The sequence below is a fragment of the Danio aesculapii genome, chromosome 20 (genome assembly GCF_903798145.1).
Source record: "Danio aesculapii chromosome 20, fDanAes4.1, whole genome shotgun sequence".
Classification (NCBI taxonomy): Eukaryota; Metazoa; Chordata; class Actinopteri; order Cypriniformes; family Danionidae; genus Danio; species Danio aesculapii.
In genome coordinates, this window is record NC_079454.1 from 48,198,519 (window position 1) to 48,226,251 (window position 27,733).

The 27,733-nt window shown below is 35.6% G+C and overlaps 1 protein-coding gene across 1 annotated transcript; it reads right to left on the reverse strand.

Moving 5' to 3' along the window:
• Positions 1–8,641: 8,641 nt before the first annotated feature.
• On the reverse strand, positions 8,642–24,589 carry tfap2d (transcription factor AP-2 delta (activating enhancer binding protein 2 delta)). Its single transcript, XM_056445505.1, is given in 9 exon segments — positions 8,642–9,397; positions 10,083–10,196; positions 13,495–13,534; positions 13,537–13,635; positions 16,656–16,774; positions 18,100–18,265; positions 20,925–20,985; positions 23,268–23,765; positions 24,475–24,589. Coding segments are annotated over 9 exon segments (1,350 nt in total). The 5' UTR covers positions 24,514–24,589; the 3' UTR covers positions 8,642–9,183.
• Positions 24,590–27,733: the final 3,144 nt, after the last annotated feature.

Below are 27,733 nucleotides of genomic sequence, written 5' to 3' on the forward strand. Positions count from 1 at the left end.
CACCGCCCCTTGGTTACTGTTGCTAACAAGGTTCAAAGTAAGTTCCATTGTAAATTATTCATATTAGGCGGTAAAATTCGAATCCATTCGAAAATTTGTATTCTCACGTGGTTTGAAATGAACTTTGACATAATTTCCCTGGTGAATGTTTTTGCAAACCAGAATTGAGGCAAACACTTCTCACTGTAACTAAACTAAGGCCCAAACAAGCGAAAGTTTCACATTGATACTGATAAATGATACTAATAACGAACTGAAAAAAAAAAGCATGGACTTACCAGAAGCAAATAGAGTTTTATTGAATTTGGAAATGAAAACACACATACTTAAATCCATAACGTGTTTATCAGTGTTTATTTAAATATTTTATACATGAAAAATAAAACGTATCACTTTGCATGACAACAACGATAGATAATTAGTGCAAAGCTGCATTTAAACCTGCAAAAACACGCACCCTGCTCACGTTAAATGAGGAAATGCTCACCTAAATAGGAGACACAAAAAGTCTCTATAAACCAGAGATGCCCAAACTAGGGGCCAAACCAAAGTTGGCCCATGATAAACTTTGATTTAGCCCTCCATACCCTCTGAGGGGCAGAAAGTTGGGGGTAATGCCTTTAATACACATTGTCATTTTAACAATGTTTGTCACTTTCGTTTGTTTGATTTATTGTTAAGCTACAAAAAAAAAAAAAAAAAAAAAACACATTTGAATTAAATATTTCAATTAAATGAATGAGATTTTTAATGAGCATACATTTGCTCAACGGATAGAGCACAATTCAGAAATCATCATCGGTGAGCAAATCAAGGAAAAGGCAGGTGCAGCTTGACATTAAACTCCATTGTGTTAGAAATTGAATTCTTGGGTTTTTATAATGATAGGATCATTATAAAATTGTATATATATATATATATATATATATATATATATATATATATATATATAATGCATTAGTTAATGTGATTAAAGTAGTGTTTTCTATTTGTTTTGACGTTAATTAGTAAGTTATTTGTGTCAATTTTGTAATACATTTTGATATTTACCACAGTCAAGTTTGGTTTTTGGCCCTTCATAAGAAAAGTTTGGGCACCCATCCTCTAAACCAAAGTCTTAAATGGAATTAAAGTATTGAATATAATTTTAGCAGATGATATAAATAGCTATATTTGGAAAGATTGCATTAATTTAGATTGACTGAGATGACCAAGTCTTTTTCTTTGAAGTGAAATTATAACAAATTACAAGCAAAAGTAAATAAATAAATTGCTTTTAAGGTTTTCTGGGGAGTCGAACGGTATTAAAGTAAAAAAATCTATTGTAAATATAGCACAGTCATAATTGTATAAATGGGCTATTTGTTAAAAATAATATTTAATAATATCTTTTTAATTTTTTTATTATTTTTTTAAATCTTTAAATAGTCTAACTATTGCAGATACACACATGGCAATATCGATGCTCAAACAATATATTGTTATATATATATAGACACACAAGATGGAACAAGCAGGCTGTTTTCAACTCCAGTTAGTCTTTCTAGGAGTAATAAAATAATATAAAATAAATTAATAAAATAATATAAAAAATATAATAAAATAAAATAATAAATCTAATTTAAAATATATATATATATATATATATATATATATATATATATATATATATATATATATATATATATATATATATATATATATATATATATATATAATTATTTTTGTTTGTTTTTTTTAATGCCCAAGAAGCAGGAATAGGCAAAAGCAGACCACCATCAAAACAATCCACTGTTTGTTTGTAAACTAAGCAACAAAAACTAAATCAGGAATATATAATATTTAGTATTAATATATAATAAATAAGGTAACCAACATAACATATACTGTAATTACTAACACACATACAATGTGTGTGAATGCTATAGTGTGTGGATGTTTCCCAGTGTTGAGTTGTGGCTGAAAGGGCATCCGCTGCATAAAACATATGCTGGATAAGTTGGCGGTTCATTCCGCTGTGGTGACCCCTGATTAATAAAGTGACTAAGCCGAAAAGAAAATGAATGAATAGCAAATAAGATAATTATTTAATTTAAGGTCAACAATTTCAGTTCTATAATTATTGGTCTGGTTAGAAATTCAACACAAGCAGTTGATGTTTTTATATATTCATCCTTGTAAATATAAGAGATTAAAATATGAAATTCAGATGCAAAAACCTCTAAGTGCCATCTGGAATTTTCTCATTTCTCATTTTTCTCAACCTCTAATGTTTATGTTCAGTCATTTCATGTTAAAAGCGATTAAAGTAACCTATTCTTTGCCATAAATTGGCATAAATTACTGAATCAAGACATAGGAGCCTGAAAAAAATGCTAGTTTTAGAAGAAATTTCAGATGGCACTTACAGGTTTTTGTATCTGAACCCTTCATATGTAAAAAGAAAGATCCTTGTAAATATCCACATATGAGATACTGCAGTGTAATAGACTACTGATCACTGCGTATCTCCATGTAGAGAGAGAGCAATTCCTCATTCATGCACAAGAGGTCACTAGGTCACTAGAAATACACATGTCAACAATTTACCTCCATCTCCTAACATTATAACAGAATGATTTTAAGAAACTAAACGTTAAGAGTTTCTGTTTATAATATTCTGACTCTCACTGATCCTGACCCAGTTTCATCTCAGTTTCAGATCTGTTGCGCTGGTCATTAAGATGCCGCTCGACGTATGGATGAGTGAAAATAATCTGCGATGAATGTTTCATCAGTCCCGCTGCTACAGAAAAAGAGCCAGAGCCACACACTCACTCTGGGCATGTCTAGAGGCCATGACAGATGTCCAACAGTCTGACAGAAAGTAGGCTCATTCTGCACACACTTTGATTTCAATTCAACATAAACACACATTAACATTCTCGCAGAACATCAAAACACACACAGAACACACACACACACACACACACACACACACACACACACACACACACATCACATTTCTGTCACCACAAAAACATTCTTTTGCCGTATTTGGTTATAATAACAAACATTTATCATAGTATTTCCTATATAACAGTACAGTGTGGAAAATGCTGGGTTGATTTAATCCAATGTTTGCTCAAAAACTGTTGGTTTTGTCCATCTTTGACTGATTTAAAGGGCACCTATGATGAAAATCATCTTTTGAAAGCTGTTTGGACAGAACTGTGTGTAGGTATAGTGTGTTCACAGTAATATTGGAGTGATAGAAACACAATCAGTCTCTGTTTTTATTTCCTGACGTTAAAATAGGATCCAAATCCCTCCCATTTTGAGGCCGACCACAACATGATGTAACATGATGACCAAAATGATTGACAGCCGTGTATTAACACGTCTCCATTGTAACGCGTATAAGCATATCAATTATATCAACAGGACTTGCGCAAAGCAACTGGGATTAAAAGCTCTGTTCAGCTCTCTGTGATCATCAATCATCATCAAATGTGATCAAGAAGGAGTTTTACAAGCTTAAAATGTTTTTAAAACAGTGTGTGTTTGTAAAGAATTACAGCGATTTTACTGTCTTTATCATTACAGCCGCGTGTCAGTACAATTATAAAAGAAGACGCTTCAATCCTGGTTTGTGGACGTTAAATCAGGTTTATTTTCTACATGAATATAACAGATATCCGTACAGCAGTGGATATTACCGTGTATCCTGTCACATTTCTCGTGCAAAAACAGTGCAAAGTTAAACGCATGCGCTGTGTGTGTCTCCGCTGGGTGTGTGTGCATGAACTTTGTAACCACATTGTGTGTGACTCATCATTGCAGAAAGGCTTGAGTTAACTCCACAACAAATACATCAAATAATCATTGGGAAAGTTCTTACTGTAGTATTACTCACAAACGTTATGCAAGATCTGCTTCCTACATGTCTGTCACTGTGCTGCTTATCTGACACAGCTGGAGATTAAGGCACACTCCGACTCGGAACGGTGGGTGGGGGAGAACTAGCATTAAAGGCACAGGCAACAAAAACAGCTACAAGAAACTGAAAATTAGACTTCAGAAAGGTATAATGAATAATCTGATGGGTGTTTCAAGCTGAATCTTTACAGACACAATCTGGAGACACAAAAAAAACCTTCTCTTAAATCTTGAAAAAGGGGTACAATAGGTAACCTTTAATACAACAATGCAGCATAAAATATGCATCGCTGGGAAAAAAGTAATTTGTAACATCCTTAGTCACTTTAAAAAAGTAACAATGTGTTACTCAGTTCATTTGTAAGAAATGTCTTCAGCATAATTGAGTACACCCCATTTTGAAAATGAATATTATTATCCATTTCTCAGTGAATGTATAGGTTTGTATGTATGTATAGAATGTATATTTTGGTGCATTTAAACAAAACAGATTTATTAAATTGATAAATGTATTAAAATGAAATTTTAGTCACTGTTAGGACATCTGTAGAAATAGAAAGATAATACTTTAAATCCATGTGAAATATTGGGAAAAAAACAATATTTACAATTAAAAAAGAAAAACAATATTTATTCATTTTTTGTTTCTCTTAAATTTTGCAGTTTTTTTTTTTAAATTCTTTGTTTATTTTTTTTAATGAACATACAAACAAAAAAAGGACAAGGACACCAGTAGACACAAGTATAACAGCAAAAGTAAATAAATTAATAAAAAATAAAATTATATATATATATATATATATATATATATATATATATACACACACACACACACACACAAGAAAAATAATAATGAATGAATAAAGTGCTGTTGTGATTGAGTAAAGTCACACTTACTATGGTAATACATCTGTGTTGGTCAGAGAGTCAGAGGTTCATTAGAGGCATCCATATTTTTTAAAGACATCCCCCTTGTTTTTTAAGTGGTATGTATATTGTTCCAAGAGCATTGTTTCATTCAAGAGTTGTATGAACAGTTCAAATGTTGGAGGCCTTCGGTGGTTCAGTTGAGCAAAAAAGAAGTAGGATCAAGTGTCTTGTTCAATTCTGTACCAAAAAGGTATATGTTGGTGTGTTGTCCAATGGAGTTTGCAAAGCTTTGGCTGTCAAGTCCTGCACTGCTTTTTTTATTTAGTTTTATGCATGCCCAAAATATGCATGATTGATCCTGAATAGGTTTTACCTCTGTGGCATTTTGCTCTTTTTAAATTTTTAAAGTATTTATTATTTAATTTTGTACCGTTATCATTATTTATTTTGTTAGATTAGCTCCAGATTTGTCTTCAGTGCTGACTAATCTAATGTATATGCACAAATATAATATTGTAAAGCTTCCTATAGAAAATATTAATTAAAAGTAGCTAATATAGGCTTTAAACTGTAACACATTACGTTTTATACACGGAGAATGAGTAAGAATTATCCTATTATAATGTCAGAAGTTATTATACTTACGTCTGTCGTGGTCCACAATTCTCTGCCATTACACAAACTGGCCGCAAGATGTCGCGCGCGTAACACGATTGAGAGATCAAGCTCATGGCGAAACCCTGAAGAGGGCAGAAACTCTCCGTCCCTGATAAACACACTATAATAAACCCAAGAAAAAAATGTATAGAATCTATCAGAAACTTGCCAGTGTATAAAATAATGAAAAATAATATTCAGAAAACACGATTATCAGGTTTTATTGAGCAAATTTTGAAGTAGGCAAACATTATTTAGTGTAAAAATTATATGATCAATTAGCTTTTGTTTTTAGGTCATTGTAACTTATTCAATGAAGTTAATCATGTTCTAACCTAATTTTCTAAGTTGCGCAAGCTGTTTTAAGTTAGTTTAACATAATATTTGTTTATACTCATAAAGGTATTTTGATTCAGCTTACAAATATAAGGCAACCAATGTTTTTTAACAGTGTTGTCGACATGCGGAGATTTTGTCACTCGTTAAAAAACGCTATTCATAAAAGTAGAATGAAAACTATATTAGCCTATATTGTAGGGTCATTCTGTTAATTATTAGCTTTAAAGACAAATACAGATAGGGAAAAAGCATTGGTATGTCCTCAAATGTGTATTTGTGTGGTCGGTAGGGCTGCGCAAAATATTGTTTCAGATGCAATGCGTGCATCTGCAAAAGTCACATCGCAAAGATATGCAGATGAGTTGACTTTACAGTGTCATTTTTACATTTAGATATGCAAAACCATAATGCATGCACTGTTTATTTCACTTTCATCTTTGCTTTGTTGCATTTATCTATGCTTGTAGTTTGTTTATTACATGTTCTGCATGTTTCACTTCCCTACAGAATCATCCCAATTAAAATTAATACATTAGGTAACACTTTAGGGACAAATTCTCACTATTATTTGTTTATTAGCATACATCCCAGCAAGCATTTTTTTAAAGATGTCTAATAGATGTCTAATAGACGTCTAAACATAGTCGTCTCGGCTAAAACAAGGCTACATTTGAATGAAAATCTAACAGACGTCTAAGAATAGGCCAAGAACAAATAAACAGAAATGAATGACTACACATATAAACTCTGTCTAATCTGTGTATTTGACGGCTAGTACTTTTGGGCTATTCTTTGATGTCTATTAGATTTTAAATGACATCCCAAGTTTATCCTTGTTTTAGCCAAGCTGTCTAGATGTCTATTAAACACATAATTGTTTGCTGGGATGTTATTAAGTTATTGGCTGCTTATTAGTACATATAAAGCACATGCTCTGTATGATCTTATTCTACATCCGTAATCCAACCCAGCAATAAGAAGCTAATTGGGAGTTTATTGAAGCAAGGGTCAAATTGGTTTGCTAAAAGCGAGAACTGAACCTTAAAATAAAGTGTCACCAAAATTATTTCCACGTATAACAAAGTGCATCGCAATATAGATCGCAGAAAACTAAATATCGCAATGTCAGATTTTTCCAAAGTCGTGCAGCCGGTCGGGTTCATTTCCACACAAATGCTGAAGATATTATAGACCATTTCAATAATGTTATTGGTCCATGAACATGTCCTGCTTGTTATCAAACTATTTCATAGCTGTAATAAGAGGCAATTCAATCATAACTTAATGTTAAAACCGCTATCATAGCATTATTTAACAGTATTAATTTCTATAGCTTCCGACAATCCAAAAATAATGTAAAACTGGAAACACGATGGGACCATTGTTTTAGTTTACATCCCTGAAAATGGTGTATAGGTTGTCGTGAACGTGTCTGAACATATTTTGACCATCGTTTATGTCTGATTTTATGTGTAGATTATTTCTGAATATTATTTAACTTGTTTTAAATATCTAATTTGATCAATTGAGATAATTTAGGCTACTCTTAGACATTTAGTAAAAATAAAAAAACTCCAGACATTTTCTCATAGTTAACATTATTATTTTCATGATTAATACATTACTATATTAATATTTTATTATTAATATATTATTATTAAAACAATTATGGCATTTTCATTACCATTTCTAACAACAGTTTCTTCAAATATCATGCTTAAAGTACGACTATCAAAACTATGGTTAATTTGTAACTACATTAGTCGTGTTTTTGTTTTATTTATTTGATAAATCAGTGGTCAAATTTCCTAAGGGGTTTTAACACTAAATGTTAGTTTAAGATGATTAATATCTGGTTGTTTTTGTTGTGAGTTTCTTGTGCGTTTTCTCAAGAGGACTTTTATTTGCATTTTATCTTTTGAACTTTGAGATAATTATTTTCCGAGTAAACTAGGTCGAGTGGATCTCATCTTCTGGTGCATTAAACTGAAGCGAAACTTTATTTATTGAACGCCACACATGCATCTAGAACTGCCCGAACTGATAAAACGCATCTCGTGATCAATAAACGCGCTAATTACGCGTCAGGACTGTTTGGGTTCTCCTCAAGATTGTGTTGGTGTTTTGGATGTTATAGCCGCTGATTATCGAAACGTACTAAGATCAGACAGCGGTTTCCTACCAAATATATGAATATGAAGCGCTTTTATCTTGTTGAAAACCTTCGCATCGATCTGTCAGTCAGTTATTGACTTTGTAAAGCCTTCTGGTGCAACATCATTCCGGTCTTTCTCTCTGCTCTTAATGATCTCTGCTGCGTGTGAGTGCTTATTAGCTCCACATTAACCATGTTTATTCACGTTTAGTATGTGTTCCGCCATAATAAAAACGCATTAAGACTCGAGTTTTACTGCATTGTAGGATTAATTATGAAAGATTATAATTGCAATAAATAGTTTTCGCGATGCTTTAAGTTACGTTACTATACATTTGGATCAATCTCTAGATAATTATGGCCTTCAGTTAAAAGGTAGCATGTCAGATCTCCAAATGCAGATGTAAAATGTCTTGTGGTCTGAGTAAAAACGATCCTAAACATGTAAAACAGCAGCAGGCGAGTGAGAAATTTGGCTGAAGCAGGTTGGAAAGCTGAAATATGTGATTGATTAATCAATAGGGTGTTGTCTGTGTCAATCCATATCAAATGCACATCACATACGATTCATATTCAAGCAGCATCACAAGAATTCCAGTCCAGACAGGTGAGCTAATATAAGACTTTGAGCAATATGCTTTATTGAACACCAGTAGTTTGCATGTAGGGTTATTTCATATATGTAGTCCAAAGCCTACAAGAAAAGATTGAATTTATATATTTATATATAACTTTTTACAAACGCAGTCAAAGAGTTTTGTCTTCTGGTACAACAGTGGGGGATTTCCATTTCAGATGGTGTACAAAGTTTAACATGCACATTATACAGTAATTAACAGGGAAAGTTACCTGTAATATTTTTACAGTCTCAAACTGACCTCAAATGAGGCCTCGCCAGAAATGGAATGTGAGTCTTTTTTTATTTAATAAAAGATATTGCATTTTTAAAATCATTATTTAAACTAATTACAGACAAACTTTAAGCAAAATAACTTCAATAACTTAGAAAATAATGAAATGGTTTGCGTTTTATTTTTTGCGGGCAGTGAGAATGGTGAGTGGTTTGTACATACAGACAGACTCTCATACAGGGAAAGCTGAGGTCTTAGGAAGGTATGCCAGTTTTAGAAATAAATGCATATGGAATAAAAACCCAGTAACCCCGCCCCTAGTAGCCACACCCTGAACAAGTCCCGCCCATCAGGGCTCAGTCAGGACAGCGGCCACTCCTGTGTCATTCAGAGTCATTCCGTCTTCTCGATTTTACCGTCTTTTGTTGGTGCCTCAGTTTTGCGCAGTGTTTTGTCCGAGTTGGAGTTGATTTGATTGGTGTCCGGCGTTCCTGTGCTCTTATTTGCTGAGTGTTTCTCCAGGTAATTGAGCATTTCGCTGAGAATCGTTTGAAAGGTGCTAAGAGCCGCACAAATCGCCGGCGTACCAAATCCATGCGTGATCAGACTGAAAAGATCACAGAAAGCAGTTGTCAATAACAATCTTTCATTTAGTACATCCACCTCATTTGAAATCCCAGGGATTTCGGCTTTTCGAAACAGTTCATGTTGCCAAAATAGTATTTATTATTGTATTATTTAGGGTGTTCGCGGGGTCTTAACAAGTCTTACATTTCAAAACCTACATTTTAGGCCTTAAAAGGTCTTAAATTCACTGACATATTATGTTGTAGGTCTTAAATAGTTTTAAACAGGTCTTAATTTTGCTTTGTCTTAGCTACTCAATTTGGGCCGACATCCATCCAGTGACCACTGACACATCTCAATAAAACCTGAAGTTTCATACATTAAAGTTTTATACTGCAAACAGAAACAATTCACAGAAGCTGTCAGACATTTTTACAGCAAATTCCCCAAATTAAATTCCCAAATCAGGGAAAGAAAACTAAAAACAATTACACGATTCCTCATGATAATAGAATTAATCCTGTAAAAGTCTAAAATGTAATTGTTTATGGTCCTTAAAGTCTTAAATTTGACTGTATGAGACCTTCAGAAACCCTGATTATTGTCAGCATAAACACACTAGTTGTTTTTTGTCAGTGTTATAGCAGCTATATTGAAATAGCTTACTTCCACATTGCAAAACAATGAGCTTGTGCTATTTTTGCAGGCAGGTTTCGGCTCTTTACCTGAAGTGTGTTAGATGTCTCTGAATGTCCAAGTCCAGAATAGGTGTTGGTCTAGAGGAACCGAGCGGAGATCGATCCTGACTTAACAAATCCTGAAACTCCTTACAGATCTGCCTGCAGAAACAGCCACACAAACAGTTACACATCTCGGAGAGTAAAACAAAAGCAGCATTTTTTATAATTAATGTATAAAGGAGATTTATTGAGAGTTTGCACATGCAAACACACATCCTTTCACCTAATTATCAGAAATTACACCTTTTCTAATTCCCAGTATTTTCTGAGGTGAATATATTGCTTCTGCTGCAGGTGATTCTTACATACATCTACTGTATATGCTGATGATACCATCATTTATAGACCATTTTGAGGGATGTAAACAATAACAATAGTGTATTTCCTGATTTGTTTTTAATTTCTATAGCTTTCAAGAATCCAAAAAGAGCCCCATATTAATAGCTCTCATAACATTTTTTTAATTTTAATGTGAAGATATGATTGAATTGCCTCTTGTTACAATTATGAAATAGTTTGATAACAAGCAGGAAATGTTCTTAGGCCAATGACATAACCACATTGAAATGGTCTATACATCTAGTTCTTCTCTGACTACAACACTTTCTTCACTGGAAGCCAGTTTAAGCGCTTTTACCAATCTTCATTTAGTTTTAAATACAATAAAACAAAATGTATGGCTTTTTAATAGAAATTTAGTTGAGGTTCCTCTTAAAATCTCCTCATAAATATCTAAAATATCTTGGTTAGATGGTAAACTGTCATTTGAAACTCAAAGCCTGTATTGGTTTAACAAATCTCTTTTACGCACTTTTCAAAGCAGCATTTGGTCAAATGAACAGTATTACCAATACTGGATTATGCGGATTTAATTTACAGATCAGCTTTAAAAACTCTCCTTCACAAACTGGATGTTATTTACCATGCAGCAATTGCTTTTGTTACTGGTCCGCCATTAATACTCATCATTGTCGACTGTATTCTTTATTGAATTGGCCTTCTCTTCAATCATGTCGACAAACGCACTGGTTTCTGTTCATTTACAAAACTCTTATTGGGAAAACGCCACTATATTTAGTCACTTTTTAACATTCAGGAAACCCGTCGAAATCTGTGCTCTAGTAGATTTATTAACCTTCATTTGGTCGCTACTCTTTTCAGTTTTCTGCTGCCGATGCTTGGAATCATCTGCAGCAGACCTTAATGCTCAACACTTTCATTCCACTGTCATCCTTTAAAAATTCAATCCAGTCAATAGCACAAGATCATTGTGTTTGTTTTTAGTTTCCTTGTTATTATCTGCATCTGTGAAATTGATTTGTATTGTGTCTCTGCTGCTTTGTATCTGCTCTTGATGTTGCCTCTTGGCCAGGTCGTCATTGTAAATAAGAACGGGTTCTCAATTGACTTACCTGGTTAAATAAAGGTTATTATGTGTTGTGAAACATGAGTTTATATGTTCACTCTTAAAAAAAGAAGTGAAATAAACAAAAATAAAAGTCAAATAAATCTGAAATAAGGGTCCTTTAATGGCATTGATGGTCCTTTGAAGAACATTTGAAAATTCCATTTGGAACATGTTCTATGTAATGGAAATAGGATTCTGATTTTTTAAAAACGTTTTAGGGATGTCCCGATCTGGTTTTTTTGCCCTCGAATGAGAGTCATTTGATTTTGAGTATATACCGATACTGAAACCCGATCCGATACTTCTATAATACATCAAAAAGAATAAAGAAAAGTGAAGAAACTGATCCAGGATGTTCCTTATTTTTTATTTAATTCATCTTATTTTAACATTTAACAACTCTGTTTGCACTTCTGTGAGGAAGCTTGAACCATCAAGTACTAAATAACATCAATTCTTCACTCTGGGCTTTAGTGCAACACTAAATCTAATATAAAACCAAACAGCACCTCAACTTAAAATACCCAACAGGCAATACCAAGTTTACAAATCTCACAGTTTGCTATGGCAATGTTGTCATCATCAACTTTATAATACCTCCAGACCGCAGACATACTCGCGCTTTCCTATTCAAGCTACTTCTGTGTTCTACTTTGCCGGCATTTAACATATATATTCGAGTCCTGATCGAGAATAACGTCTGATTCTGAAACAAAGTGATCGGGCCCGATTTCCAATCATGCGATCGGATCTGGACATCTCTAGTCCTTTTAAATAACAATTTAAATCATTTAACCAGTTAACCCAACATTCTGGCCTCAACAAAAATCAGTTTTGGAGATATTTACAGATTAGACATCTACTAAATAGTACTTTGAAGATGGGTAGCTCCAGATGAGGACTACATTTTATTAGTAATTCTTAGAGCATATGATATGGCAGAGGGCATGACGTTGGTTAATGGAAAAGATGTAGTTTCCATTCTGTTTGGAGTAAGATCTTAATTGTACATTTAGTGATGAACATTGGAGGAAAATTTGCCAAAACTGTCAAGACATTTAGGAGTGCGCTGAATACAACTTAAAATTTGAATAGTTTTTATTGGACTTTATTGGAGTAGCCTTTTCAGGCTTGGGTTTGAAGGACTTTGCTGAAAGCTGGAGGTGTAAGTGCGAATGAGACGACTTGATGCATGCCCTGTGATCCTGTTCTAAAATACAGGAATTCTGGGTTAAAGTTCACTGTTACATTTAGGATATTTCTGGATGCTGTTTTTCATTTTGTCCTGGAATATATATACTGGGAGGCATGTTCAAGTTGGGGTCTGGTTTGAAGATGTCTGAGTGGATTCAAATTAGTATTGTGATTGGAAGAGAAATCATTATAAGGGCATGGCATTCAGCAGAGCCACCATCATTTCAAGAATGGGTTAAAGAATTGGGAAAGGTGGCGGCAAATGAGAAAATGACATAGATTACTTGATAAATTGGATGTTTATCAGAGAAGATGGGGAAATGATGTCATTTTAGGGATGGATAAGGTCACTGTGGTGAGACGCAAGGTAAGTGATAATCTTATTTGATTTATTGATGCATTATTATTATTATTGTGGTTTTTATTTCTTTACTATTATTATTTTCTGTATGTGTGCTTTTTTATTTATTGAGTTTATATTATTTATCTGATAGCAACATCTAATTACTGTAACTACTGCTGTTGGGGAGAGAAGAGGGAGTGTTAAAAGGATGTAAAAATGTGTAAACTGGTGGTACTGTTAAAGTATTGAAGAAAATAATAAATATTAATCATAAAAAAAGAAACTAAATTATTTTTGGGAACCAAAAATGGTTTTCCACTGCAAAAATCTGCTTTTGGAATCTTTATTTTCATTGTAAACAAAGTGAAAGGTGTAAATGAAGGTTTCATCTAGCATTGTGTTAGTTCACTGTATATCCAGTACACATGCAGAAAGAAAAAGTGCAGTCTTACTTGGTGGCCAGCACCATTTTCTTGCGTGCGTTCTGTTCCTTGGTTCCGTGTGCTGGCGGGCCAGATGCTCCCCGACTGCTTTAGTGGGAAACTCAGTCTCACAGGTGTAACCGAAGTCTCGAGCCAGGTGTAACGCTTCTCCTGCATCCACAGAGAGCAGAGAAGAGGGAAATCACTACTTTCTCTAAATACTGCTTAATGCAATTGCATAGATGTTGCATCAATCTGTCTCATACCATTCTTATGCTCAAACTCGTCCCTAGAGTAATAAAGATTATGTCTGTAGACTAAAAATATTCCACTTTTTCTTTTATGGTGGAACAGATGTGTGCGATTCAATCTTAATGATATCATCCTCAGCAAATATGAGGAAACTAAACCAGACGTGGTAATATCCTGTGCAGAGATGTCAATTATAGTTAACGAAAAGTCGAGTTTTACCTTTAGCGTTCAACTTAACATCAAAACAAATTAATTTCATTATTATTTATTTATAAATAAATACAATACTTAAATAGATAGGTAAATAGATAGTAAAATAATACAGGCTGACGAGCAAAACTAAAATCTACACAGCAATTTAAACAATAATAACCTAAACTCATTGCTGTAATATATTGTGCAGGTTTATTCATCTTAAAACTGATCAACTCTTTAACTCCACCAAGAAAAAAGATTTTGGATTGCATTTCTTAACTCCTAATATCGCTAGCTAACACACTCGATGCAGTTTTTACCCCAACACATTCCATAATTTCTAAAATATCAGCCTCTGCCAAATGCTAGATATGTCAGTTTATGGTAAAAGTACCAGAATTATTACAGATACTATGAAAAATCTGAAAAATATGAAGTGTAAGACCAATTTATTTTAAAATATACATCAAAATAAAACATTATTGAATACTAAATCATCTTTATTTTTTGACATATGCCATTAAATATTTCAGATTCTCATTTAACATGGTAATCAAAATCAAGTGCAGCGCAACAGGATTATATTTGCTTGAATTATTTTTTTTTTTGTAAACCAACAATGCTGTGTGTAAACCATTATTGAAAACAGTCAAAATATGGTCAACCATTTGGTAGAGCGGGCAGTTAAAGGGTTAATAAAGATAATTATCAATACAGGGTATCCACAGGGTCTTAAAAAGTCCTAAATCTACTGAAATGTTGTGTTGTAGGTCTTCGATTTTTTTTTAACAGGTCTTAATTTTCCTTTGTTATGTATACCCATCTGGCCATTAACACCTATACAATCACCAACAATCCATCTCAATAAAACTTTTAACTCTGGATGCTCCGATCGATCGGCTAAAGATCGGTATCAGCCGATAATCACATTCCATGACTCGATTGGTATTCGCCAATCTGGCCGATCTCATTCACCGATCACAGATGTTTGTTTATATGTTTACAAGCAGAGGAAGACGCACAAGCACTCGCATATATTATATATAGCCTAAGCCCAAGTAAAATCAATCAATAAATGAATTGTTTTCTGTAAAGCCGCTTCTTGCCATGACATGTTCACACCTAAATGGTTATAAGAGATGCGTTTAAGGTATTATATGCAGCATTCTTAATCTTAGGTACGGCAAGATCTCCTCTTGAGGTACATACTTAGAGGGAAAATGTGTTTAAGCATCAGTATCAGCCGATCACCATGACAAGGAATCGGTACTCGGCTGCAAAAATCCTGATCGGAGCATCCCTACTTTAAACTTTTGATTTAAAAATAGTATTTAATTACTTTCCTCACAGTAACACATAAAAGCTCTCCGTTAATTTTCTGCTGAGGAGACTGACCTGACCTATATTCTTTATTATTAAACTATTGTTATTGTAGACTGAAGTAATTGACAGCCATGTTTTGGTAAGTGTTATAGGATTTGCGAATGGATATATTTGAAAATTAATGAAATTATTCAAACAAATCTATTCAAACATTATTATTGTTGTATTATTAAATGTATTTAATTTTAATCATTTTCGATTGAGTAAGTGAAAATATTTTCTAACTGGGATATTCAGGGGGGAAAATCAGCATTTAGCCCTGTTTAAGTCTAAAATTTCATTCATAATGGTCTTAAATGTCTTTAAAAATAAAAAAATAGTTAAATTTAACATTGTTAGAGTGAAACTGCTTCTTTTTAAACAACTTCAACAAAGTAAACGTTCAGTAAAAATAGTCTAGCATCAGAAACTAATTTGCGCTTTTCTTTTTGATAATTTAATATTATAATCATTAATACATTTGGAAAGGTCTTGTTTTCCACTATAAATATCTGAACATACTTAAATCCATATACATTTACTTGGGAAGCAAAATAACTAAGCTTTGATTTCTGAAAAATATATTCAAATTAAGTCAATTTAATCTGAAAGAAGAAAAAAAACGCTGCTCCAGGGATCAGAAAAATAAGTAAATTCAACAAAAAAAAAGTTCTTGTTAAACATTTTCAGAAAACAGGACTTCATATTTTTTCAAGACTTTGAGGGATAGTTCACGCAAAACCAAACATTAATCCCCGCATCCTTCAATTGTTCCAAACCTGTTTCTTTCTTCTGTTAAACCCTAAAGAAGTTATTTTGAGGAATGTTGGAAACCAGTAACTTCCATAGTATTTGTTTTTCCTATACTATGAAAGTCAATGGTTACAGGTTTTCAGCATTCTTCAGAATAACTTCTTTAGTGTTCAACATAAGAAAGAAACTCAAAGGTTTAGAACAGGCATGTCCAAGCTCGGTCCTGGAGGGCCGGTGTCCTGCAAAGTTTAGTTCCAACCCCAATCAGACACACCTGGGCTAGCTAATCAAGCACTTACGCTTTCTAGAAACATCCGTGCAGGTGTGTTGAGGCAAGTTGGAGCTAAAATCTGCAGGACACCGGCCCTCCAGGACCGAGTTTGGACACCCCTGGTTTAGAACCAATTGACGTTGAGTAAATGAGTACATTTTTTTTATTTTTGCGTGAACTAACCCTTTAATATTTTCTGGCATACTGGACAATAAGATTGATCATTTCAGCAATGTAATTCCACTATTTACTGCACTGCAACCAACCGACGATTAAATTAGTCACAGTTCAATGGTCAGCTAGCATGCATCTGAAAACAGTCATGATATAAACCAAAGCCGCACAAATGAGTCCATACCTTCCACTAAAGAGGTCAAGAGTGTGACGTTGGCTGCTTTCCTGCGGCCTGCTGGGAGATTGAGTCCCAGTCTGTCCAGTTTCTCCCTGAGGCACCGGCCGCCGTTCTTTGACTTGGCCCTGAACACACAGATGGAGAAAAGTCCATCAGCAACACTCATCATCGCATGTGTGTCATTCACATCCCCCAGAAGAGCGTTTGCTGCCCAACATGCCTTTTTTTTCTCCAAAGCACTTCTACATTATTCAGCCCAAACACTCTACAAACCTACATTTGTGTGAACTCTAGCTGTGTGACATCTTTACATTTTTTAAAGATTAGATTTAAAGGGATGAACATTCGGTCATCATTTTATCTGGTTTCAAACATTTATTAGCTTTCTCATAGGTTTAAATGCAAGAGAAGATATTGTGAAGTAAGCTGAGAGCCTGGAACGTTAACCTGAGATTGAATTGCATATGTTTTTCCTACAATGAAAGTCAATGGTTACAGGTTTTCAGCATTCTTCAAAATATCTTCTTTTGTGTTCAACAGAAAAAGCAAAGTCATAAACGCTTGAAAGTGAGATTTAAATAGTGAGAAATGTTCATTTTTGCATGAACTACCCCTTTAATAATGTGTAAAAATCCCAATGCTCATTTTCATTTGGATGAGTTTCTAGTCTAAACTCTTTATTTAACAATTAATATCCACATTTCTCTTTAATCTGAACTGAATTTGAGAGTTATTTTTCTGGTGCTTGTGTTAATGAACCTGTGCATCAGCAGTATGAGTTGTCCTGTGTGTTTAAAATGAGTGTGTGTGTGTGTGTTTCTCTTCTCTTCTCGTCACTGGCCTCATTTCTGCTCTCCAGTCTGTGTCCCTCATCAATAATGGAGCCTCAGCTTCACTGTTCTCATTCCCTCTCTCTATCTCTCTCTCACATACACACACACATCCAGCCTTTATCTCTGGATTTACTGTCCTGGACTCCATGTCCCATCTCTTTATCCTCTTTCTTGCTTTGTTTTGCCAATTAGAAATAAAAACATAGCAGGGATGTCATTTAATTCCATTAATTATATTTCAGTGTCTTGTTTTAATCCTCTTAAATCTCTTTAGGATTGAAGAACGTCATGCAACATGCATGGAGATCTTTATTAAATTGACAGGCAAATGTGTGCCAGCAAACACACTGCTACTCTCAGGTCTCACAGCTGTAATGCACTCCTACATAGGGGTTTTGCAGCAATGCCATGGAAGAAGCATGTTGCTTTTCTAAAGAACACTTCTTAAATGAATTGGTTTTAAATGACTGAAATACAAATAAAAGAAATGTTTTCCACTGTGAAGAGCAATTAAAATGTTCATGTGGAACCATCAAACAATAAAGATGTGATTGTTTTATATGTGTTATTCTGTCAATTCATATTGTGACTGATTTCCAGCTGATCTTCTCTTTTACCTTCTTAATATTCCACCGAGTAGTGAAGCGTTGAGACACTCTGGAGGAGACAGGCGGCGTTTGACTTCAGCGATGGTCACTTTGTACTTTGAGGTAGAGCTGAGAAGAGAAAGTCTTCCTGGTACGGAGCAGAACAGGTCTGTAGGATTCACTACACATGTGCCACCTGTACACAGAGCCAACACACAACACCTTCAGTCAGACCTTTGGCTTGTCTGTTCTGTTTGAGGAGATGAATGATAAAAATCACCCAGATGCAAAATACAGCAATGAAAGAAGGCTTTTAAAGTCTCATACAGCATCGCTTGGGCAATAATTTAAAGTCAGTTGTACTTTTGAAAACATGGGTTGAAGCTGCACTGTCGAATTTGTGTGGCTGAAGCGAAACTTCCCAAACTTAAAATAAATGAATGTGTAAATAAAGTTTCTAATAAGAGGATTTTGAGGAGATGCCATAGAAGAATCATTTTAGGTTTTACAGAGGACCTTTAAGGTCTTAATGCAACTTTTTTTTAAATGCAAAAAACATTTTAATAATCTAAAGTATCAATCAAAATATTTATTTATGGTATGAAATGTGTGTAAAAGGGTCTATATGGAATATCTGGTGCCAGTACTGGTGATTCTACTTTTTAAGAGTGTATTGTAGGTAATTTTAAGGTGAATTGCTTCTATATAATTTGAATAGGACATGCGGATCCATGTGGTCATTATATAGTTCAATAAGTAAATAAATCAAATGCAACTAAAACTCTAACCTCAAAAAGAAGCTAAGCTCACATTTAATTTCATAGAAAATATGTGTTTATTAAGACCTGTCTGTCAAATCCATATGCATACATGTGTTTAGGTTGTAAATGTGACATGTCCAGATTGCATCGGAATGAATGGGTCAGCTAGTTTATATAGCCACGTGTGTGTGTGTGTTTGTGAGTGTGAACGTGTGTGTTCCTGAAGGAGTTTTTTGGCTAGTGGGCCTCTAACCTGCTCCTCGTCAGTCACCCTAAAGCGCTCTGACAAACCCAAGATCTCTGCTAGCATGCAAGTTCACTTCACATTAATTCCACCCAAAATGTTTTGATTCAAAGTAGTTTGTATTTTATGTTGCCAAGGGCAATTGAAAAAGAGCTATTGCCGGTAGTCTGGTCGCGCGCGCCGGGCCCAGAGGCGATAGCGGGTATTTAAGCGCGAGGGAGAGTAGCCCGAGGCAGCGCGCGAGCGATCACAAAGCGAATCAAGCGCTTTTTGCGAGTTTGCCACAAAAATTAAAGAAAAAAAGACATAGGCCAAATGTCATTCTGTTTCTATTTCAACTGTAGTGATGGTGCGTGTTTACGGCGCGCGCTTCGCGCTCATCACCAGCGCCCAAACACACACGCACACACATGCGCGCGCATGAGCGAGAGAGAGCGCGCACAGTGAGGAAAAGATGCAGTCACACATTCAGTGTGTATGTGTGCGTGCGTGCGTGTATGTAAAGGCGGGGTGAAGCTTGATCAAATTCCTGAAAGCTAAGAGGGATAATCATGATTAAAACACAGACGACTTTTCTAAGTAGGATCCTCGTTTCTTGAGTGATTTCTTTTGAAAAAGGTTATCTGAATATTCAACGAAGCCAAAGCTGCAGTCAGTGTGAACAACATTAATATGATCTCCACTGAATTTGGAGCCGCGCGGCATTAACATATCAAAGCGTGCGCCCGAGGCGCGAGAAGCTATCGATACCGGAGCGCGAGGTAAAGCAATGATTATTGGTTGTGATGGTTGGAGCGGCGGAGCTCGCGGCTAAATCCTGCACACCATTAACTGGAAGTGATGGCGAGCCCAACACCTAGACAGAGTTTATTAAAAATTAAGCGCCCAAGACACCGTTCGCTTTATGGCAAACTCCACATGTGTGTCGATCCACTGCTGCTTTGAAGACACAGACAAAGATGCGACTGATATTATGAAAATATTACGAAACGAGGAACACGATTCGATTCATCCACACAAGACTCGCGATTTTACAAAACACAGCGGCAGACAGAAACTCTTCTGAGAACACCTCTCACTGGAGAATGACCTTGAGAAATGTGTGTTTTACCGTGGTTTCAACTTCTGAAAAATATATATGGGCCCAGTGCCTTAATTATGGATTCTCTGAGTAATTAATGCATTTTCTCTGAACTGCGTTAGCTGGAAAGATACTGTAATGCTAAACATGTTTAGAGACAAAAGAAAACGTTTATTTCAATACAAGTAAAACAAAACAAATAATAATTATTATTGTTTGTTATAATTATTTAAAAATAATGTTTACAAATTGGTATATTGTGCATGAGTAAATAAAAAACCCTGATGCATACACTTATGCAATTACATTCTGCATTTAGCTAAATTAATTTCAAATGCAAAGCCGATATTGAAATGCTTTTCTTTGTTGTAGGTTATTATTATTTTATTTTTACTTGTACGTGTTTTACAATAACAGCCGCATTTAAATACAATAACGAAAAAAAACATGCCTGTTAACTTACGTAAAAAAATACAAATAAATACCCGCTTTCATCTTCATTAAAATGTTAATGTTTGTTTTTCTTTAAAGAGATTAACTTAAATTTGCGCTAAATGTTTATATTTATCTCGTCACTGGAAAGCAGTAGCCTATAAAATGTTAGAAATACATTGGCGATTTTTTAAATCTGTTTTTATATCATTTGAATGATTTAAAAACTGTATCTAGCAGACACCTTAATGAAAATACAATTAGAACGTAAAATAAATATATTTAAACAAATTAAAAATAAATAGTTTTCTATTTGCGTGTGTGTTCGTGGCCTTACCTCTCCGGATCACACCACCTTGGCCATTTAACACGAGTCCGCATTGCGCGTCTACAGATCCCTAAACACACAAACATATATATGTGTATATATATATATATATATATATATATGAACTTCATAATCCACAATGAACCATTCTTAAATATTGTGATCAGTGTGACGCATTAAACAAAGCACGTGCTAACAGGTTGTTAAGTTTCAGAAGTAACGGCACCTGTTACATTATGATGTCAAACCAACAGATTATTATTTTACTTTCTCTTATCAGTGATGTCATCAGCCGAAGGAACATTGGATTGCATCAAAAGAAAAGAGTTAATCCGTCTCACGAGCCACGACCAGTCTGGAGGCCAAGTCAGACACACACACACACACACACACACACACACTCAAAGAAAAAAAAAAAGAAAACCACACATATTTCACCCACACACTCACATCCATATTGACACCATACTGGCGTGCTCTTGTAACCCTTTAACAAACTCCTGCTCTATTTTTCTTTTCCCCGCAGTTAAAGTGATTATAAAATCAATATACAAACCCGTCGGATCAGGCATAAATTACGCGTGTGCGTGTTAAAGGTGCGGCAGCTTCTATTGTTCCGCGTGCCAAATCTGTTTAGCGGCTCAAAGATGCGCTTGTGCGCACGAGACTACCCGCATCTGTTCTGCGGCCTTCACCGAGCGCACGGTTTCATTCAGCACCAAATAAAGGTCCAAAAAGCTTTTCACGGGACGTATGTGTTGCTTTCTGTGTTTTTGTGTGGGTTCTCCTGTGGGCCTTTTTGTGTGCGTGTGCAGAATGTTCCTTAACACGCGACAGCAATACTAAAGAATCTTGCGGTTTTTTTCAACACGCTTAAACTTCTACGGCTGTTTTGCCAAAAGCGTTAAGAAAAAACAATATAAAATAAAAACAGAGGAGTTATTACAAAAAACTGCATTGTAATTGCAATATTACAATATTGCATTGTTACTACAAAATATTAATACAGTTTAGGTTTAGTATGTAAACTATGGTCTAGTACTGCATTGTTTGTTTGTTTTTGTGTGTGTGTATATATATATATATATATATATATATATATATATATATATATATATATGTGTGTGTGTGTATATAAATTTACCCAGTATCAACCCCAACTATAATTACTACTAGAAAATAATTATTATTTTGAAAATGTTATTATATTACTATTATATCTGTTCTATAATACAATTATATTTTGCAAATGTTTTATATTACTATTATTTTATGATTACTATTGTACTATTATATTTAGCAAATGTGTAAATTATTTATACATGCGCTGTAAAACATGCACAAAACAAACATTATTATGTAACAAATACATATTGATCAAAATATTAAAATAAGAGTATGTGTATTTAATTCTATCTTGTAGTATAATTTTTATAATAATTTTAAACCTATAATTCAGATTACATCAATGTAATCATTCAAATCTATCATTTACTATATACAATTATAATCATTTCTATGCAGTGACATTAAATTTCCAAAAACAGCAATCTCTAAAATTATTTATTTCAAATACATTAAATATATCTATTTAAATTTGTCATCGCATCGCGTTTTAAAAGGACTGGGTAATTATTTTGATCTTAACATATTTTTGACTTACCGGTTAAACTTGAGCTGGTTCAGATGTCTGTGCATAAATAACCAGTTGATTGACATTAAGTCCTAAATTGGATAAACTACGGTGCTCTACAGCGGAGGATTTGCCTTTTGTTCGCACTTTTTCAAGCCCTTAATCCGCCTTTTAACAGAGGAAAAAGAAACAGCGGCTTTACAGAAGCGAGGCCCGACATACGCGCAGACTTCTCAATATTCACTATATTAAATATGTAAAATCCGCTGGTTAAATAAACTCAAATGCGGTGCATCCAAACGTTTCCAAATACAGCTTTAAAAAGTCTTTATTTCACGCTTTAGTAATTCACGCCTTTCTCATGCACCCAGTTATTTTTTCGCTATGCTTTTTTTTTTTCATTTGTACGCTATTTTTTTAGAAAGAGTAGCTTACTATTGTGCGTTATTCGATCAATTTACTTGTTGTGAAAATGTACTTGGTGCGAAATCGTCCAATTTACTTGGTGCGAAATCGTCAAGGCCGCGAAAAAGTGGTCGCACGGCCTTCTTTTATTCCGGATGTTTTTTTTTTTCGAGCCCTCGGGCAATCATTTCTTCTGTTCGGGCAGTGAAAGTGACTATACAACATCCCTGAAGGCGTCGACTATTCTGCAGACGACACTGTTGAGTGTGTGTGTGTGTTTTGTGCTTGAACGGTAGAATGCCGGTGAGGTGTACCTGTAGGTCATCGGCCCCCGGTGGCGGCAGCCCCAGACCCGCCCCGGGCAGCAGTCTTTGCTCGGGGTGCATGCCGTACTGAGAGCCGTGGCTCATGATTGACAGGTCATGCCTGCGGTACGCGTCCAGGCAGCCCAGTTCCCTTCGCTGCTCGTCCAGGCACGAAGACTTGAGCGCCCGGGCGTTGTGAAGGTTGATGAAGTCCGCCGGTTCGCCGTGATGGAGCTGCTGGTAATACTGCTGCGAGTGATGCAGAGAGTTTAACGAGTACGCGTCCGGGTTCACGGCCGGGTGGCTGTGCTGGAACTCGTAGTGGAAAGACTGGTGGTGTAAGGGCGTGTACTGGTGGTTCGTGGGAAAATACGGGGAGGCAAATTCGGTTCCGGTAGCTGGGTATGTAAGCGGAGACGATGAAGAGTAAGCGACAGACGAGTTGGCCACAGATTCCAAGCATCCGAGTTGCATCAAACGGTAGCTGTTTGATCCGTCGTGACGTATCTGTGCGGGGAAAAAAGAGAAAAATATGAGGGATGTCATTTACACGCGCTCGCAGCGATCCGCGCGCATTTCTCACGCGGCGGAAACTCAAACCTTCCCCAAACACACAAACACACACAGCAGCTCAAAGTGTCTTTAGAAAAGTACCTGACGGCGATGTCATCTCCCCGTGCCTGGGAGGGAGTGCGTGAAACACACTGCAAACTGCTCCACGAGCTCACAGCGTTTTTTCCTCCCTCACTTGTCTATCATTTGCCACGGAGTCTGTTATTTGACTATATTATTATTACTACGTCCGTGCAATCGCTATTAAAAGCCTTTTAGTCCCGACAATCTACGCCCGTTTCACCGCAGGTAAGCACAAGACACGAGGGTCTGCACTACTGCTGTTACTGGGATAATTATTATTATTGTGTTAAAGAAATAAAGAATGAGCAAATATAGTGCAAATCACAGCGGAGAGCTTTTATTTACATGAACCATCGAGAGCAATATTTATCAATGAGAGAAAAAACAACAACAAATATAGCAAAAGGTATTTTCAGCAGAACTGAATATTTATCCTCGCCTTTGCTGCAAACTCCCATCACAAGTATTAACTTCCATTCCGCTGTGCTAAGCAATCACAAATTCTCCTCCATCCGACGCTACGCTAAATTAAATGAAATTAGACGCTTTTTGTGAAGTGGTAAGAAATGAATTTAAATACCTCCGCATCGTGCACCAGTCCCGGAAATGTGGCTGACATTCTCGCGATCCAATAACCCGATTTCCTCGCGCTGTTGGACGAATGAAAGAAAAAAAATCCCCAAAATAGCGCGTGAAAATGAAATGTCGCCTCGCGCTGTCGGTAAAAGCGGCTGAAATGCCTCCCCTCTGCACAAAGCGCTCCCTGGCTCGGATTTTGTACTTGCTGGGTATTTCTCCGGCTGATGTCGTAGGTCCCTTGGTAATATAGAAGTTTTGAAAATTAAGCATCAGCATTGAGGAAAGGGAGGACAATAGAGAGAGCAGCCTCATCCCTGGAGACACGGAATAAATATTGTATCTTCGCCTAATAAGGAACCAAGTGCGCTTTCAACATTTTTGATGATTTTTGTGGACATTTCTTTAAGGTCGTTTGTGCTTTCTTTAGCAGGGCCAGTTTTATTTGTCTCGGTTTTCCTCGCGGCTTTACCATTTACCTGCTTTTTGGATTTTTTTTTTCCAACAACACGTAAGTTTGACTTGGTGTATTTTGTATCGCTGTAATTTTGCACGATTAAACATTTTGTTTTCTACATTTCACTTATTCCTAATGTGGTCTCGATTTGTTTTATCAATTACTTTTAATTTCGATTTACGAGAGAAGCGTTTGCATGAATGCAATATTAATAGTAATAATAGTAGAACGAATTACGAACACTTTTAACCATAATCACGCATTTTTCTTTATTATTTTAATCGAAAACTTAATTTAGAGATAATGTTGAACGAAAACATTACGCTGTACGAATTATTTAAGTACTGTTTTAAAGCTATTGTATATAAATAGTCTATTTTTACCCCTTTATCATCGATTGTGTACATTAATCGACGCTATTTCTATGTAGTATTTTGATACTTTGATATATTAGTTTAGCAATGCATTTTTTTGACAACATCCGTGCTTTGTACACACTTTATGTCCAGTTTAATTACACCGCAGCCATTCCATTCAACATGTATTATTTGTGTTCTGTTCACGGCTAACGGAACCGGGACAGTGACGGTCTGACCCACGCTGGAAGTGTTTTGTGCACGTTTAGGATGATGAGTGGGGCGCGCGTGCATGGGGGGTCATCGCTCAAATCAACCTGTCGGTCAAATTTACGTTTTAAGAGCCACACAGGTGCATGAAAAGACCCACAGTCTGCGATAAACTTCCTAATATGAATATTTAACTAGGAAAAAAATATATATAACACGAGTCATGACGTTTAACGGGAAAGACTTTTAGCTGATGTATAAATGTGAGTGTGTGTGTTTAAGTGAGTACCAGTCATTAGACTCGTTCTCACCGTTTCTGAAAGTCTCCTCCCTCCCCAGAAGCAAAATACCAGAGTCAACTTTTGTGTGTGTGTGTGTGTGTCTGCGAGAGGTATGGCAATTTTTAAGCGTTTAAAAAGCTGATGCTCCTTATTTAACCCAAATTACCGCCATTACCGCGGGCTCGCGCCCTCGTGCATGAGAAGGGCGGACGGAGACGCCTCAAGCGCCCGGTGTCTCGCGTAAAGGGAGGATCCTCTCACACAAACATACACATACACTGACGTATTCCGCTTCATAAATGTTTTACTCGCAAAACAACGTGAGAGAAGGGAAGCCTCATTTTATTTTCATTTAATGGGCGAGCTAAAACGGCTGATGCTGTTTTAAGTAGACATTATTGAGGAGGCCTACATTATTCTCTCTCTCTCTCTTTTCTCTGGCAAACAAAACAGAAAGGAAATGTGTGATCTCCGAACACCAGGACCAATTCAGATTAACATGACACAAGATACACTAAAAAGGTTTTTGCGGCTTGTTTAAACAATTCTTGAGATTTTTTTGGCACAACTTAATTATTTTATGTTCAATCCACTTTTTAAAAAACAATAAATGTAAGAAAATTAGTTTAGTTTCCCTCAATTTCTTTATTCAAGCCTAAATGACTTTTATGTACCTTCGGTTAAGCACACAATAATATATTTAGAAGAAATCTGCAAACCTGTAACCATTGACTTCCATAATATTTGTTTTTCCTATCATGAAAGTCAATAATTACAGGTTTTCAGCGTCCTTAAAAAATATCTTACGTTGTGTTTAACAGAAGAAATAAACTTATTAAGGTTTTGAACCACTCGAGGACGAACAAAGAGTGAGTACATTTTAATTTTGGGTGAACTATCCCTTCAACCTACTCAGTTTGTGTTGGGACAACATTAATTAATTCACGTGAAACCGTAGTTATAGCCCATTTTGAGGGATGTACACAATAATAATGGTCCTAACGCAATTCCTGATTTACATTTTTAATTTCCATAGCTTCCGAGAATCCAAAAAGATCAACATATTGATAAATAATGCTATGACAGACATTTTAATGTCAAGTTATGATTGAATTGCCTCTTATTCCAGTTAGAAAATAGTTTAACAAGCAGGAAATGTCCATGGGCCAATGACATTAACAAATTGAAATGGTTTATAACAGTAATATTAGACGAATGGTTGGTAAAATAAACTTAAAATGTAAATAATTCAATAAAACGAGCAGGTTGTTGTGTCATAAATGCACTTTAAAGGTCTGGGGGTGACATAGCAAATGAATCGCCCAGCAGGAGGCTCTTATGAAATAACACGGTCTGGTTTCAGATATATATCTAAGGCCTCCAGGCAGACTGTAAATTACACGATGTGAGCGCGAGAGAACCCGTCCTCTCACGTGAGGGATTAGAAGCTTTCGCTTGTATAGTCTGCGAGTGCTCGCGGGATTGAGCGAAGCACCAGTTGCACGGTAGACGGTCTTAATAGGGCTTAACGCGCACAGCAGCGGATGCACATATGCACGCTGTACCGGTCAGGGCTCGAGTCCATCTGTTCGGTCTGGATGCTCCTCGAGATGGTTCCACTATACCTAAATCCGCCGCCAATCCACGCAAAATTAGAAATAAAAATAACAGATGCAAAATGAAACTTTTTTAAGAGGAGGTGTCCATCCCAGTTTGGCCCAGAGTTAGCTGTAATTGATTTAACATTGGATTAAAAGCGTCGCAAACTGTGACTAGCAGCTGGCCGCCACCGGATCATAAGATCTGTCATTTGGAGCAGCAACAATCAGAAGCCAAGACAAATATTCTGGTGACTCTTAAAAAAAACTCAATTGACTTGTAACCGCGTAAACATGCAAGCTCGAATCGTTTTGGTCGACATTCAGACATAAAAAAAGATTGAGTTATAGTTTTAAACAT